At 49.9% G+C, this 15,990-nt stretch overlaps 2 protein-coding genes across 10 annotated transcripts in view; one reads left to right on the top strand and one right to left on the bottom strand.

The window, feature by feature from the left end:
* Nucleotides 1-9,725, top strand: part of FHL1 (four and a half LIM domains 1) — a 55,347-nt gene extending 45,622 nt beyond the window's left edge. For 5 of the 7 annotated variants that reach the window (XM_031445304.2, XM_064482585.1, XM_064482584.1 and 2 more), the window contains 5 exons: nt 5,032-5,213; nt 5,479-5,653; nt 6,258-6,427; nt 6,871-7,057; nt 8,188-9,725. In XM_031445304.2, the coding sequence (XP_031301164.1) occupies nt 5,058-5,213; nt 5,479-5,653; nt 6,258-6,427; nt 6,871-7,057; nt 8,188-8,342 (843 nt within the window). In that variant the 5' untranslated portion in view covers nt 5,032-5,057 and the 3' untranslated portion in view covers nt 8,343-9,725. Of the gene's footprint in view, nt 1-3,585; nt 3,723-5,031; nt 5,214-5,478; nt 5,654-6,257; nt 6,428-6,870; nt 7,058-7,641; nt 7,842-8,187 lie in introns of those variants that run through there. The other 2 variants (XM_031445300.2, XM_064482586.1) reach the window with 2 other exon arrangements.
* A 3,852-nt stretch (nt 9,726-13,577) lies between these two features.
* Nucleotides 13,578-15,990, bottom strand: part of MAP7D3 (MAP7 domain containing 3) — a 29,176-nt gene continuing 26,763 nt past the window's right edge. For all 3 annotated transcript variants that reach the window (XM_031446054.2, XM_031446055.2, XM_064482579.1), the window contains 2 exons: nt 15,607-15,878; nt 13,578-15,033 (listed from right to left, as the gene is read on the bottom strand). In XM_031446054.2, coding sequence (XP_031301914.2) covers nt 15,026-15,033; nt 15,607-15,878 — 280 coding nt within the window. In that variant the 3' untranslated portion in view covers nt 13,578-15,025. The remainder of the gene's footprint in view (nt 15,034-15,606; nt 15,879-15,990) is intronic.

The raw sequence follows: 15,990 nt of genomic DNA, 5'->3' as shown, positions 1-15,990 counted from the left end.
GTCCACAGAAGCAGATGAGAGAGGGGACCTCCCAGAGAGAAGCCACTGTGCCCTGAAATGGACGAGCGGGGAGGTCACAGTCCGTTTTTAGGGACCGTCCGCATACTGACGGGACGTTTCAGGAACAGGACCTGACCATCTTGTGATGGGACACTGACAGTCTGCCGAGCTCTCTAGGTTCCTTCCTTTACCCTCTGGCCTTTCGCGGGGAGTGTGACCCTACGCCCTCCCTGGGCAGGGACGGATGGGACCAGTGGGCCGGCAGGACAGGCACCGGGGATGCTCCAGAAGCAGCCTAAATGTGGTCAGAAGGCCCAATCGATGGGGAGACGGGGCGTTTTGTGCTTCATGTGACCACGAGCGACCACCGGGCCCACGAGTGGTCCCCGGGCTCAGGGATCTGAGTGCGGCCTTCTGCGCGCGGTCGGTCTGGAGGGGATGGCCCTTTGTGACTTGGCGTGCTGTGTCCACCCCTCTGCCACACAAGCCTGCCTGCTGCGTGGTCACACGCCGGGTGACGAGCGCAGTGGTGTGCTGGACTGAGTGGTTAACAGACCAGGAATCACCCACATTTTCCCCCATTTGAGTTGCAGTTCATTGTTTACACTGGACAGTATCCCACTCGGGGAAAGCACTTGGTTAGAAAAATGCTACTTAATTGTAATATTCACTTTTTCCTCAAATTTTCTTATTTTGAGCCACTTGGATAGGAGGAGAGGGAAATGAATATTAGCAAGAAATACATGAGAGAAGGTATATAAAACAGAAGATTATTAAAGACAAATTGGATCCTCCCTGATGAGAGGTTTCTAGTAAAAAACCAAATGTTTCAATGTTATGTCTCTTCTATGTGTACCCGATTAAATAGAAAGCCAACACTTTTTATTGAGATACTGAGATTTCTGTAGGCCCCTATCACCATGTTGAGTGTAGTTCAGGAATTTTCTGAAAGAGGAAGCTTGTTTATTAAGTAAAGAATGATGTGTCTTTTGAAATAGGCATAGCAAGAAAGTCAGGCTACCATCTTGGAATAAATACTAAAATTTGATCACCCTGTCACGTCTCCAACTGCATTCTAACTGGCTGAGTCTATAAGGAGCGTCAGTTAGACATCAGCTCCTTAGGGTCACAGGAGCTGCCCCCCGCTTTTCTGAAACAAGTCTTTGTTTTAAAATGCTTTTAATAAGAGAGGTTTTAGAAGCTTAATGATGGTGACTTACCTCCACCTGTCAGTCAGCGGGCACCAACTGTGTGACCCACGTATCCAAGGGCTGGGATCAGGCCCCCTGGGGCTCCCAGGGTATTTTCCAACTTTCCTATGATAGAGAAACCTCATTGCCACACAGGGATGAGGGCACACTGTGAGCTAAGAGGAGTCTGAGAGCTGTCCTAGGGCAAACGTGTCCCGGGCAGAGACAGGCAGGGAGGCAAGCAGATCATGGCAACGGGTCAAGGCGAACAGATCTGGAAGTTTTGGAAGGTTAAAAGGTTTCATATTTCATGTACTTAGAAATTGCTAAGGGGATAACAAAAAAATTCACCAAGAGATAAACACAAACACCTAAGTGTATGGGATTCATGAAGAGTAAAGAATGCCCCAAATGAGAGGGGGAAATGCCATCTTCCTTTTTCTCTCTATTCTCTTATTTCTAACAAACGGAGAGAAAGGAAAGTAGAGCTTTTCTCTCCTAGTGAAGTCACATCTTAACTGTAGCTCGTTTTGGTGGAGCCTACAAATCAGAGTATTTGCTGCCTGTCTGTCTCAGCTTTGTCATTTGTAAGCTGTTTTCTTAGAGTTGTTAATCTCTTTAGAGATAAGTAGTAACAGAACATTTGCTCTGTGCACACTTTCCATATTTTATGCGAAGTGAGGTGGTAACTCTCATCACAGGAACACATTACTCCGAGTCCCCCCTAAGCACACTGTGTGAAGGTTTGAAATAGTTTGGGACCAAATAATTATAAGGTTAGAAAAACACGAGGTAAGCTCATTCAGGTTGCCCAAAGTTCCACTTAATTGGATTTATTGCAAAAAAATACTAAAGTTCATGAATTCGACGTTGACACTGTTAACGTGCTGTAGGTATTTCCAGCCTGTTTACTTATTAGGCAATGAAGCCTCCATTCCTAGAAGTGCCTATTTTATCTTGACAGATGAGTGTTTCCACACACATGAAAAAGGCTTGAGTCAGCTGTGGAAATCTGTTCCTAAAGGATATGCCCTTTGCAGTTTGTCTCTCCGTCTGGATGGAGACTCTTTGGCTTTAAGCACACAGTGCTGGCGAGTATGAGATGACCCCACAGAAGGAAAAAGTAATGTTGCCTAAAGCTAGGGCTCAAAGACACCAAGCGGACTGTCCTTGGTGGTACCGTTGACCGGGGGTCACTTTTCCTTCTGCTTGGTTTACAACCCCGCACGGTGTCACCGACTCCATCTTCAGCACACTCGGGTACTGCCATGTTCATGGTGAGCCATGGATTATTTTATCATCTGGATGCCTAGAAACTCTGAGCGAGTCGTGTTATAAAACTATGAAAATAACCAGTGCAGGGCTTGGCATTGGTAAATAATGGTTGGAAAGTGCGTGGTTTAAAGGTGGGAAAGGCTTGGCAGGTAAGATCTGTCTGGTACTGTGAACCGCAGTGGCTTTCCTTCTCTCCAAAACCTCTGAAAACGTTTAAATAGAATTCACTGTGTTTTCTGGTGGTTTGGTTTTTTGGTGGGACCTGAGGACTCAGAAATCCCACAAGATAGACCTCTCCTTAGGTGGGTCTCTGTATGTTACTTTAATATAGAAATATTTAGAATCAGTTTCTTCCTTGAACAACCTCAAAAGAGAGTGCTAGTAAAATGAGTAGGGTTCAGACGTTTATTCTACCTAGAGACTGGGAAGGGGGAAGGAGGGATTTTCAAATAAGGCCCAAGATAGTCTCTGAAGGGCTAACCCAGCCGTGGTCGCTAGCCACGCAGGAAGCCAGTGCTGTCTGATCTTACAAGGGCTGGTTTCCTGCCAAATGGCATTTAGGAGCCACTGATAATTTAATTTCCTGGCACTTACTGTTACTGGAGATTTATTTGGTTTCTCTGCGCAGCTCTTAACAAGAAAGTAAATCTTTGTTGAGAGCACAATTTCAATATGGAAAAGCTAGCAAGACAAGGATTTTATGTGCCATGTGAAAGAGCAGCAAGAGTGAATTAAGGAGAGTGATTTTCAGCGTTCTCTCCCTGTGACAGGCACTCCTTCCTGTACACACAGGGGCTAGACGGTTGAAAGGCTGCCTTCCACAAACAGTGCGTGGTCCAGGGGGAAAGACGCTGGTTTCATCGTGGCTCTGCTTTTCCTTTCTAACCCAGTTATGTAGAGGAACAGCCCAGTTTACTTTTTGGGGCAGAAGTGCCAGTGAGAACCAGTCTCCAGTCTCAAGAAATCTCTGAACCATGACACAGCTGTCCCCAGCACGTGTCTTTGCACAAGGATGTCACTGCTTTGCTTCAGTTGTCAGTTGCGTGGAGAGGAGGGTCTGGGGGTGGGGGCTGCTTGCCTGCCCTTGTCTGGAGGCCGAGTGCTCAGACACAGGGTGTGGTTTCCTTAGCTCACTCTGCTGTTTGGTTGCCTATGGCAACAGGATCCAAACAACTTGGACATGTGTTTGTATAAAAAAACCTGGGAATGGGACCCAAAGTGAGAGTCTGGGGCCATTCAGTTAGTGGAAGAGCTGCGGTGAGTACTGGGCATCTGGTCCTTTCTCTTACCCCCTTCTTTCTCTCTAAATTACTCCTGGGATGTTTGCTCGCACAATAACCATGTTTGTGAGTAGTTAGAGAAAATAGTCTCTGTTCTCCTGTTTCCTGGGCAAATTAAATAATTGCTATCTATTTACCCGTGTAAGTTTCTTTTTCAGGGAGAGAGACACAAATTAGCATATGTTTACAGAAGTTGAGAGCTAATAGAAACTCACATTTGGCACCTTTTTGGTGGCAGGATTAGCAGAGTGCTTTTTAGTGCTTGTGATTGCAGGCGCGTGGGATGGGGGAAGGGGACTTGTTCATCTGAAGGCAGTGGAAGGGGTTCTTACAATCATCAGCCTAACACCTTTTAAAAGTCATTTTTCCCCCAGATTACACTTTCAAACAGATGTCCTAAATCGTAACACGTCATTTTACTATATTGATCTTCACTTGCATGAATGAAGGGGGATTTGATTTTGGCATGTCACAAAACTGCATGTCACTGTGACAAATAATTCACAGTTGCAGAACTAACCGGCACCCACATAGTGTGCCATTTTAATAAATCCGCTGTGGCTTGATTGCCCAGGCATCAAAATTCAGGAGACTATCTTCGATAAAATTCTTTAGGATCTTTTCAGGGATTAAATAGTGTTCTGTGAGATTTAAAATAAATGCAGACATTTAGAATAAATTAATAAGGATTGCTTGTCAGTTTCTGTTAGATGAACTGAATTTTGCAGCTAGGAAGAGAGTGATGCCTCCGGAGGATGCTGTACTGTGCTGAGAAAGTTACAGAGGAAGGGTCAGAGGCTGGTGGGACGGTGCTGCCTCAGTCTTAGAACGTGGCCCTTTAAGCAGAGGCTCTGGGCCGCTCCCTCCCGCCAGCCCCCTGGGAACAGGCAGGCGGAGCAGCTTTCCTTCCGGGAGCTGCCGCCTGCAGACTGCCCACAGCTGCATGTCTTGTGTGTGGACTGTTCGCACTGTGGCTCAGAACCCCTGCACCCGCCAGAACCCGTCCGGCCACCACAAGCTCCAAGCCATCTGTCCTCCTCCCTCACCTCCCGTGTCCTCTGGAGTAGCACAGCGGGACGTCCCAGCAGGACTGTCTCCCCGGCCCTGGAGACTCCCTGGCTGTTGGTCTTCTGGCCCCTGGGGAGCTCCACTCGGGGCGCCTTCCTCACAGGAGTCCCAGTGAAGGATCTGTGGCCCTGGCACCTGGGCCAGCCTCCCCGGGAGCCCCTCGGGCTGCTCGCTGACCTTTCTGTGGGTCATTGGTTCTGCCCGCGTGTCCCCTGCAGGTCCCTCCAGCTACAAGGTGGGCACCATGACTGAGAAGTTCGATTGCCACTACTGCAGGGACTCCCTGCAGGGGAAGAAGTATGTGCAGAAGGACGGCCACCACTGCTGCCTGAAGTGCTTCGACAAGTTCTGCGCCAACACCTGCGTGGAGTGCCGCAAGCCCATCGGCGCCGACTCCAAGGTAGCGGCGGGGTGGGCCCCGCAGGGATGGGACGGGACCGGCAGGCTTTTTCTGCAGAGAGAGAGAGAGAGAGAGAGACATGGCCCGGCCACCCTCTCATTCCTCCTCCTTGCCCAGGTGTCCCTGGTTGGCTGATGAGGGACGTGGACGGGATGCCAGCCCCCCACCCCGGGTGTAAGGGACTGTGTCACCTTGATGGGCAGCCCCGCTCCTGCCCTGGTGCCGGCCTCACTCAAAGAGCCCACCCCCTCTGCTCGGTTCCCAGGAGGTGCACTACAAGAACCGCTACTGGCATGACACCTGCTTCCGCTGCGCCAAATGCCTTCACCCCTTGGCCAATGAGACATTCGTGGCCAAGGACAACAAGATCCTGTGCAACAAGTGCACCACGCGGGAGGATTCCCCCAAGTGCAAGGGGTGCTTCAAGCCAATTGTGGCAGGTACTGGCCACACTCAGCCCCGGGGCGGCCAGGGAGGAGGCCCTGAGGGCAGGTGTGACGTGGGGTGGCTTGTGGTGATGGGGCCGAGGCCGCTGTGAGCCGCGTCTAGAGTTCAGCATATATGTGCACGCATATATATACCCGTATATATGCGTACACGTATATGCTTGCACACACGCACACACTCGGCTACTGCAGAACATGGAGAGAACGGTCTGTGGCAAGAGAAGGAAGTGAACAGTATGTAGCACTTTCTCATGTGGGTAGAGTAAGTGATCGAAGCATGCTTCCTCCTTAGGGTGTGGTTCCAGGTCAGGGAACCCCCGTTGAACCTCTGAATCCGCGGAGGGGCGGGGGCGGGCAATGGGCATTCAGGCAGCTAGCCTGAAATCACTGTGGCTGGGGCCCCTACCGACAGAGCCTGGGTTGGCATGACCGACCACGAGGAGGACACGGTAGAGAAACCCCCACGGGGAGGCGAGCCGGAAGTGTGAGGCCAAGAACTGCAGGGCCTGCATTCCCTCTCCTCGGGCTGGGGGCGCCCAGCGGATGCAGCCCCCTGCAGCGCACCGGCCTGGGCCTACCCCCTCGCTTCCCCCCGCAGGAGATCAGAATGTGGAGTACAAGGGCACCGTCTGGCACAAAGACTGCTTCACCTGCAGCAACTGCAAGCAAGTCATCGGGACGGGAAGCTTCTTCCCTAAAGGGGAGGACTTCTACTGCGTGACTTGCCACGAGACCAAGTTTGCCAAGCACTGCGTGAAGTGCAACAAGGTACGTTGTCAAGGGAGTTCTGTGCTGACAGTGTTTCTAGAAGCGTTTGACAGTTTGCAGAGCACTTGCACACACACTATCCCATTCCATCCTCACGACAGCCCTGCGACGTAGGAATTATTATTCACGTTCTACAGATGAGGAGGCTGTGGTGGTAGAAATCAGCACCCAGGCCACGGCAGGCTGTCCGGGGGCACACTGGCTCTGGAAGCTGGCCTCCTCCACCTAGTGGCTGTGTAACCTCGCACAGGGGCCCGCCTTCTGTGAGCCTCAGTGTCTTCATCTGTAACTCGGGGATAATAATGGCACCTGCCTCCCATGGCTGTTGTGGCGATTCAATGAGATATTGTAGACCAGAGCGCCCAGCACAGTGCCTGGCACGTAGTAGGCACTCAACAAAATGGTTGTTGAATCTGAATCCGGTGCTACACTCCCTGGTCTAGGCCATCACATCTGGAGGAATCACTTACCAGGATCAGCCCTGGCATGCCGAGTGCTTTGTGTGTGTTACCTGCTCTAAGAAGCTGGCTGGGCAGCGTTTCACCGCTGTGGAGGACCAGTATTACTGCGTGGATTGCTACAAGAACTTTGTGGCCAAGAAGTGTGCTGGATGCAAGAACCCCATCACTGGTAGGCTAAAGAGTCCTTGCTAAGTCTGCCAGGCTAGGTTTTGCGCATGGTAACCATCTCTCATTCTCCTACGTCGTCGGTTTCATCCACAAAGGCCCCAAAGAATGCCCTCTCCCGCTGTCATTGTGGTCCCAAAGGCCCCCAAATAGTTTGGATTCTCCCCCAGGCCAGATTAGCCTTTGCACCACAGAACACTTCCTGACTACTGCCGACTAACTAATGATGCTGCCGGAGACCACGAGCCCGAGACCCACGGCCACGGGCAGGCACTGCGCGGGGATGCTGGGGGGAGGGGGTGGGGGAGGGGAGAGGAGTGGGCTGGGCTGGGGGAGGGGAGGGCAGGGGAAGCGGGAGGGAGGCTGGAGAGCGAGAAGCTGGGATGACAGCACCCCGTAGCGTAGCGGAAGGCTAGCTCAGAGGTGCCAGTGGGCAGGTCTTTTGCGATCAGAAGCCAAGCTAATCACTTCATTCCTCATCTCGCGGCCGCGGTCCATGTGCCCTGGGCCCTCTCCCCCGCCTCCAATTTTCCCATCTCCCCGGGGAGCCTTGAAATGTACATTTGAGAAGACTTTTGCCATCCTCAGGGAAAAGGACTGTGTCAAGAGTGAGCCACCCAGTCTCTAAAGCTAGGAAGCCCCCAGTGTGCCACGGGAAACGCTTGCCTCTCACCCTGTTTCCCAGCGCCAACCTCCGGGGCAGGCATCCGGGTGGAGAGAGGACTTGTCCCTCGTGGGTGGTGGTTCTTTATAGAAAAAATCGAAGCTTAGCAGCTCCTCGAGGCCCGGTAAGTGCACACCCCACCGACAGCCCAAGTTTGCCTCCTGGTGGCCACTTTGATGCCATGGCCCTGACCTAAATCAAAGACACTGGTTGTGCTGGGAGGTCGGTGCGCGTCACAGGGCGATGGCGGTGGCAGGGGAATGTGGGTTCTGGAAAGAAGGGGAGCCCTCGGCTGAGCTCTGGCATCTTCTCAGGTCCCGGCGGCGTGGGGGACAGCGTGCGGTGGAGCGGGGGGCCGGGCGGACGCCGCCCCATGTGCTTGTTGGCTTCGTGAACGGGCAAGGCGGTGGCCTGGCTGCCACCTGTGTCCACTCAGCTGTCGTTCTTGTTTGCTTTTGTTTCCTCCACAGGGTTTGGTAAAGGCTCCAGTGTGGTGGCCTATGAAGGACAATCCTGGCACGACTACTGCTTCCACTGCAAAAAGTGCTCCGTGAATCTGGCCAACAAGCGCTTTGTTTTCCATCAGGAGCAAGTGTATTGCCCCGACTGTGCCAAAAAGCTGTAAAGTGACAGGGGCTCCTGTCCTGTAAAATGGAATTTGAGTCTTCTTCCTTGTGTCCTCACCCTCTGCCCTGCACCACCCATCGGGCAAGAGCGGCTTTTCACCTCTTCACAGTTGCTCCTTCTGTCTTTTCTCCCATTTTACAGTTATTACTCAAGTAAGGGCACACAGCGATCATACTAGGATTTAGCAAAAAGCAACTTTGCAGCAAAGTTTATTTCTCGACAGCTGCAGTTAAAAAAGGAACACTTAGCTAGATTGACTCTTCTGCATGTTTATCATAGAGCAGAAAAGTGCTGACCATTTAGCTGCTTAGTGATGTAAGCGAGAAGCCTAAGAGATAAAGCCCCCACTGAGATGCGTCTCGTGGCTCAGCTGGGACCCACCGTGTCGTCGTCGCACGACACCCAAGAGTTGCAGCGGCTGCTCCAACTCAGCTGCTCACCCTGTTCTGTGAGCGGAAAGAACTTACCGAATTGCATGGTTTATCTTCATCAAAACCTTCCTTCTGTTCTTTTGTGCTTTCAAACGACTAATATGAATTTCCAGAAAATTTAACATATGAATTTAGCCGTAAGTTCTAAACTGACCTTTTCCCTGTACTAACGTTTGATCTCCCCCGTGTGGCGTGTTTCCTGAGCGTTCCTACTTTCAGGCACGGAACATGCAGGTGATTTGGAAAGTGTAGGCAGATCTGAGAAAACGAGCCTGTTTCAGAAGAACATCGTCACAGCAAATACTTCTGGAAGCTTAACAAAACTAACCCAGCTGTCCTTCGTTTTTTTTTTTAATTAACAATATTTTTGTTTTAATTAATAGCAACATAGTTTATGGGTTTGGAGACTTGCATGAAAATGTTTTAGCCCCCTCAGATGTTCCTGCAGTTTTGAAATTCATCCTACAGAAGTTAACCGTAAAACTCGAGAGGGGTAGGTGAGCAGGCGCCAGGCCTCTCATTGACATGGATACAACGACATTTCCAAACAGCGACAAGTTGAATCCCTTGTAACATAGTACTTGTCTTCTCCTTGTCCGTGTGTTAAAGAGGCCCGCCAACTCCCTTCTCTTGTGATTCTTAGGACTGTTCCTCAAGAGCTTAGCTGGATCTCTGGGGCAGTGGGGAGGCCACCGTCCTCACAGGCAGAACCGGATTTCCACATAGTGCTTACCTGAGATGCAGGATTACCCACTGACTATTCTATCCACATTGTTATATGACCTAGTATAAAGAGATGACATCAAGAGTACACATGTAATGACAATACATATTAACATTCTCGTAGGAGTGGTTAGAGAAGCTGATGCCTCATTTCTACATTTTGTCATTAGCTATTATCATCTAACGTTTCAGTGTATCCTTACAGAAATAAAGCAGCATATGAATAACTTGCCTCCTGTCCTCTAATTCTGCCTAGTGGAATTGCTCTGAGGTGTTACCTGCTGATCCACAAACCTGAATGACTCTTTTTCCCCTTCCTTCAAAGACATACTCAGCTCAGTGCAATTACATGGAACATAGGAAGTAAAAACAAGATAAAACAAACCTATAGCAGCCCTTGGAAGCAGTTAAATAACAACAAAACCCACTTTGACCCCAAATATACATTTCCCAGATGTTCATATCCCTTAAAAAGAGCAGATTGATTTCCTTTGGCCGGGGTTTGGGGGTGGGAGGGGGACTGCAGCTGAAGTGTGTCATCAAGAAATCATCCTGTCCCTCTGGTTGGCTGCCCCTTTCCTGTGCCCTCTGGAGCTGAGCCACGGTGAACACTGATGTGCTCTCCACTGTCGGGCCTTCAGAACTCACTCCCCCTTGTGGGCAGTGCTTGTTTGGGCCCATGCACCTCAGTTAGGGGTTGGTGGCTCAGGGCCAGTGTGGGCAGAGGTGGAGGTAGCTTCCAGATCATGGCCACACCTCTGGGGCTCAGGTTCCTGGGCAGCCAGCCTGCCGAGGCCACATGGTCCTTTCAGGACTGGAGGCCCAGTGAGACAGCTGTCTGCTGCAATCACCTCAGATGGGTGGGTCCCCAGGCCAGAAGGGCACCCAGTGAAAGTATAGTCCAGTCAAAGGCAGTGGGGAGCAGAGGGTGCTCATGCCCAAGGTGAACAAAGCAAAGGACAGAACCCTTTTGGTGCTAACATTTGCCATGTTAGGAGTCAAAACCTGTCTGCAAGAAACTGAGCATTTGTATGCATGGGAACAGCTCTGTGTGTGTGTGTGTGTGTGTTTCTCTAGAAATTAGCAGCTAAAACCCTTAAAACAATGAGAGTCTGTCTGGTTGTCTACTGCCGGGGTCCCAAGGAAGTAGGGGTTGTGAAGAATTGAGTTGCTGCCCCTCTGCTTCCCAAGGGAGCTGGGTGACAGGCTGCACCAAGGGACCAAGGGACAGAGCACAGGGGGAACAAGCCTGGGAAGGAGAAGGGACCCCAGGGGAGACCCCATCATGTCTCCAATGCCCCCAACATCTGCTGGCTCTGTACCGGCAAAGCCTGGACCTTCGCGGCATCTGAACCTACCTCTCCTCTGACCCTGCTCCTCCCTTCCTGGTCCTCCTCATCTGGCCAAACTAGTTCTTCACCCTCCAGGCCACCGAAGACTCCACTGGCCTCTGAGCCTCTTCTCCCTCTTGATCTGCCCGAGACGCTACGCTCCATCACTTGCACCGTTCTCATCCCTCAACCCTGTCACCCTTCGCTTCCCTCCCCACTCAGCCTGCAAAGCCTCGGCCCACGCCAGGGTTGAAGAGCTCTGCAGAGAAAAAGGCGCACAACTGCAGACTGCAGGCCCTCAACTGTGCCTGAGGTTCCCTGTGTCACCCTCCACCACTTCCTGCCACTTCCCAGCCACCACCTCCGTCCCCCGGCACCAGGCTTGCCTGAGACCCCTGCCCTCTGAACACTCAAGCAAACACTGTACACATCATATCGAGTCCTCACAGCCATCACTGGCACTGTTGTCCCATTTTCCAAATGAGAAGACTGAAGGTCACACAGCAAATAAGTGACAAGACCCTCCCTGGGCAGACATCTAGACCGACTGCTTAGGACAGCGCGCTGCCAGGGAACCGGTGAGCCCCTCAGGGCAGAGACGTGGCATCACAGAGCTTCACGCACAGCACTCAGCACTCCACTTGGAGTGACAACCTGAGACTCGGGAGGGAGGAGGGGAAATGTCTACTCACCAAATTTTCAGCAGAGAACTTTCTCCCTCTCATAATGAAGGGATCAAGAGTATCAGAACATATCTCCTCGTGGGTAACTGGGCAGGTTCTGGAGCCGCACCGCCCAGCTTCAAATCCTGGCCGTGCTGCCACCTTCCAGTTATGACCTTGGGCAGGTCAGCTAACCTCCCTGAGCTGCTTTCCTCACCTGTAAAATGAGACAGAATTCCTGTCTTGCAGAATCACAGGCACGTTTCATGATGATGATACAAATGCTTATTTAACAGGGCGACCAGATACCCAAGAAAATGGTAGCAACTCATTTATTTTTATTTCTAGCACCAAAGACAGTATGTTACTCACCATGCAAGCCACAAGACACTGTTCCCACCCCAAAGCAGTAGTGGGTGTGGCTTTAGAATCAGACTAGAGTGTAAACATCAGGTCTGCCTCTTTCTAGTTGTGTAACCTTGAACAAATGCCAATCTATGTCCTCCTGGGTGAAAATGAATACCCACAGCTCAGTGGGTTGTTGTGAGGGGTTCGAATGATGCCTATAAAGCACCTGACAAAGAACTAATCAACGTAACTAGTCACAGTCGGGGAAATTCTTAGCTGCACCCCGCCTGGAAACACTGGAACTGGATTGGTGGGGAGGGAGACGGAGGGCAAGGTGGCCTTTCCAGGATCTGCCTCAACTGACCAGGACAGCAGGGTGCAGGGAGTGGGCAATGAGCCCCGATGAAACGTGCGGTCTGACTCCAGCCTTGTGCTTGTGCACCAGCTGCTGCTGCCCTTCCTCGTCCCACCCCTCAACCCTCTGGCTCCTGCAGTTAGTGACTCCCCAGAACTGGGGAGCCCTCAGACATGGGAGTGCAACCCCCCCAGCTGCTAGATAGGAGGGCTCAGAGGGACCACAATGTGCACAGACTCACTGGGCAAGCTTGCAGCCACCTCAGCCAGAATTTGGGTCTTCAGACGCCACCCAGCATCCCTTCCAGTATTCCGCACTGCGTTTCTGTGGTTGTCGGGGATGGGACCTGTTAAAAGGCTTCACTGCACTTGCAGTGGGCGGGATGACACGGGCGTAGGAAATGGACTGATCTTGAGTCCACCGGTAGAGGCCAGGGACCTGTTCTTCAGGGGAGTGGCTACCAAGAGACTATCCAGAAAGGAAGGGAAATTTGAGGTGACCACTGTGTCCCATGATAGGTTCGAGGACACCAGCCTAGGGCAAGAGGGTAGGCCGAGTCAGTGTCCATCACCTTGGTGGTGTCAACAGGTGGTACTTCAGGCTGTGTGCACACCATGGAATATCCTAGTTCAGCCGCTCCAAGGGGTGGCCCAGCGATACGGAGTGTCAAGTGGGGACACCTGCCACGGATCTCCAAGCACCAGATGCCAAACACTGGGGGTAAACAAGGGCCGCACCTTATTAAACACAAAACCTAGTGGCCATGTTTCCAGGTTAGAAACTAAATATTACGGGCAGATGAGAACATTTGTTCAGCCATGCATAGTAACAGTGATGTCATGAAGAGATGCGTATGTAACAGCACAATTACTGCCTGACCGCACACCGCACACTCAGACTTTAAAAAGCAGATGTTCCCCTCCTGCATGGCCAGCACCAGATGTGAGGTTTGAAAGAGCTGGGGGAGGGGGAACGTGGATTGACTGCTGACAGGGTACGGGTTCCTTCTGAGGGTGATGAAAACATTCTGGAACTACACAGTGGTGATGACTGCACACTGTAAATGTACTAGTACCACTGGACGGTGACTTACCTGAATTTAACCACAGTAAAGAGGATAGTTTAATCACTTGGCCTCAAGTACAAGTCAGAGCCGTCACAAAGAGGAACACGCACTGGAACAGGTACAGGAAAATCAGTTAGTTTGCCTCTTCCTGTCCCCCATGGAACACTCACATCATCCAGTGGCTGAAGCGGGGCATCAGAGGATCTGATTACTATTTATCGAACATACCGGTTACCCGTGTTCATAGGTTGGAGGAATTGGTGTCACCTTTTATACCACCACCAGTACATTTTTTATTATTAAAATGAGAAGAAAACTTGCTTCATCTGCAAAGTTTATTTCATAGAGCACACATATGAAAGTGTAACAGTGTTTCAGCATGTGATGCTTGTGCAGAACAGTATCAGAAATTCACCTGTCAGCATGATTGTCTCTGCCTTTTATGTAGAAGACCTATTATATAAAAACAGTTTTTGAATCTAAGGTACCAAGCTCTAATCGCTAACAAAGGTACAGTACTCTGAATTGCAAAGAACTAGGGAATCAAAAAGAATAATTACTTCCTTTTACTAATTCAAGACTGGTGGCTAGAAAGGAACACAATCTTGTGATGCACCAGAACTCATTAGCATTAGGACAACTAATTTGCATTCAAGTTTTAGTCAATTGTTGAAGCAGGATTCCATGGATTTCCAGGAACATACATCCTGTGAGTACGTGTGTCCGTGTACGTGTGCACGCGTACGCTGTGTGTATCTGTGTACCTATCACCAGGACTGAAGAATACTCCTCCTCCTGTACTCGCTTGCAGCCAGCGCCTAGAGAAAGGCAAGCGTATTTTGGTTCCACATCTCAAGCCTGAGTTTATAGTGAAGGGCAGGCCTGGAGAGCACAAGCAGAAAAAGATTATACACAGTAAACACCTAAGAGGAATTAAGCAGACCCCATCAACAACAGTCAAATACTGCCTTTTGTACACAACAAAACTGCTCATGTTTCTGTAGATAAACCTCAATATGTACTTCAGAAGGAAACACTGACAGGAACAGGAGAAATGCTAACTGTCCCAAGATCATCCCTTTTAGGACTTCCAGCATTTGCGGTATCAGTGCCTGTAAACTAGGCTGGCAGACTATGGCAAAGTTAAAAATATACATACATACTGGTAAAATGTGACTTACTATATTTTGCAACCTTGTCTACGGCCATGCCACCCTGAATGCACCCGATCTCGTTTATATTTTGCAACCTTCTTGTATTTGTGTATTAAAAACAATCCAACAAAACTCTTGTGAGCAGTCTTGAGTCTTTGCATAACCCACTATGTTCTCAAAATCAAGCTTTTAATTGCTAAATTAATGTAATTGTTAAATGGAGACTTCAAATATGTACTTAGAAAAAATTATTCCTTTGGTAGAGATTCCATCAGAAACTCAAGAGTTAGCATTTTATAAAGACACCCTTAATATACACTCAAGCATGTTGGAGACAAGTCTCAAAACACAAGAATGAGAGACAATGGATATTTTTATAAGAAAACACAACGACTCTTCACTCAGGACCCTTGCTTGTGGCCAAGAGTCAAGATGACATGAGCATCTCCTCAGATACGTTAAGATGACATTTTGATGTTTTCCTTTTGTATTTGTTTTTGAAGGTCATTTTCTTTGCCAGTTTCAAGCAGGAGGTGGAGAAGTTTTGAGAGATGGGCCTGGAAGTCAAAATCCAGAGGGGAGGATAGATTCTCTTGCAGACTGGATAAGGTTTACATATCTGAGCAGAGGGAAAAACAAAAGATTAGTAGAGAAGATGCTGGTGCCACAGCAACGGGGCTCCGGGTCCCACTCTGGGTGGGCCTAGGACCCTCAGCAGCCCCCGTGGAGTCGCTGACATATTGGTGCTCTTACAAATGTCCCCATCCCACAAACGTGCCCAAGCTGCCTCTCAATTTCAAAGAGAGCTTCTTGAGGAAAGAAAAACAAAGGCCTTATGGTTTTGGAGTTGAAAGAGTAATTCCAAAAAACTGACTAAGCCTCTGCCCTAAATGTTATCTGCGTGCTGTAGAGCAGCCGGTGGACCAGGAGCGCAGAGGAATCTGGGGTTTGAACAGAACCTGCTTTGCATGTCTGGCAGGAAATGCAGGACATACAAATTAGAAGCAAGTCATTTACCCTCTCAAAACTAACTTAATGGAAAACTCTTGGACATCAACCTAGATTTTAGACCCACCAGTCTTCTCCCTCACCTCCAAAGTTACACAGTGCCAAGACAGCTACAGGACAGCCAGAAACAGAGGAGGGTTCAAGGCCAACTACCTCTCAAAGTGATGATGGTATGAGGCCTTACCCGACTCAGTAGAAACAGATTTGTTTCTTTTTTTGTTGTCCACAGCCAGCTGAGCACTTAGGCAGGATGTCACAGAACCTTTCAGGTGGCGTTCGTGGCTGTCAGGAGGGATACTTGACATAGGTGGTTCTGTCTCGCTGGTGATGTCAGTAATCTTGTCACAGATCCACTCCTGTGCCTCTGAACGTAAACTCTTAGAAGGTCCCATGGTGTTGCTGGTTTTGGCCTTTCCAGTTTTTGCTGCTCGGCTGGTGGTTCTTTTGGTGGAGGATCTAGAAAGAGGTATGTTGGTTAGAATCCTGACTATTCCCAAATCAAGGCTTTGTCCTGAAAGGAGCTGTATCCTTTTAATTCTAAGAAATGCCTTGGAAGTAAATGAACTTT

The sequence above is a fragment of the Camelus dromedarius genome, chromosome X, assembly GCF_036321535.1.
Source record: "Camelus dromedarius isolate mCamDro1 chromosome X, mCamDro1.pat, whole genome shotgun sequence".
Classification (NCBI taxonomy): Eukaryota; Metazoa; Chordata; class Mammalia; order Artiodactyla; family Camelidae; genus Camelus; species Camelus dromedarius.
This window is presented reverse-complemented; position numbering and strand designations above follow the sequence as displayed.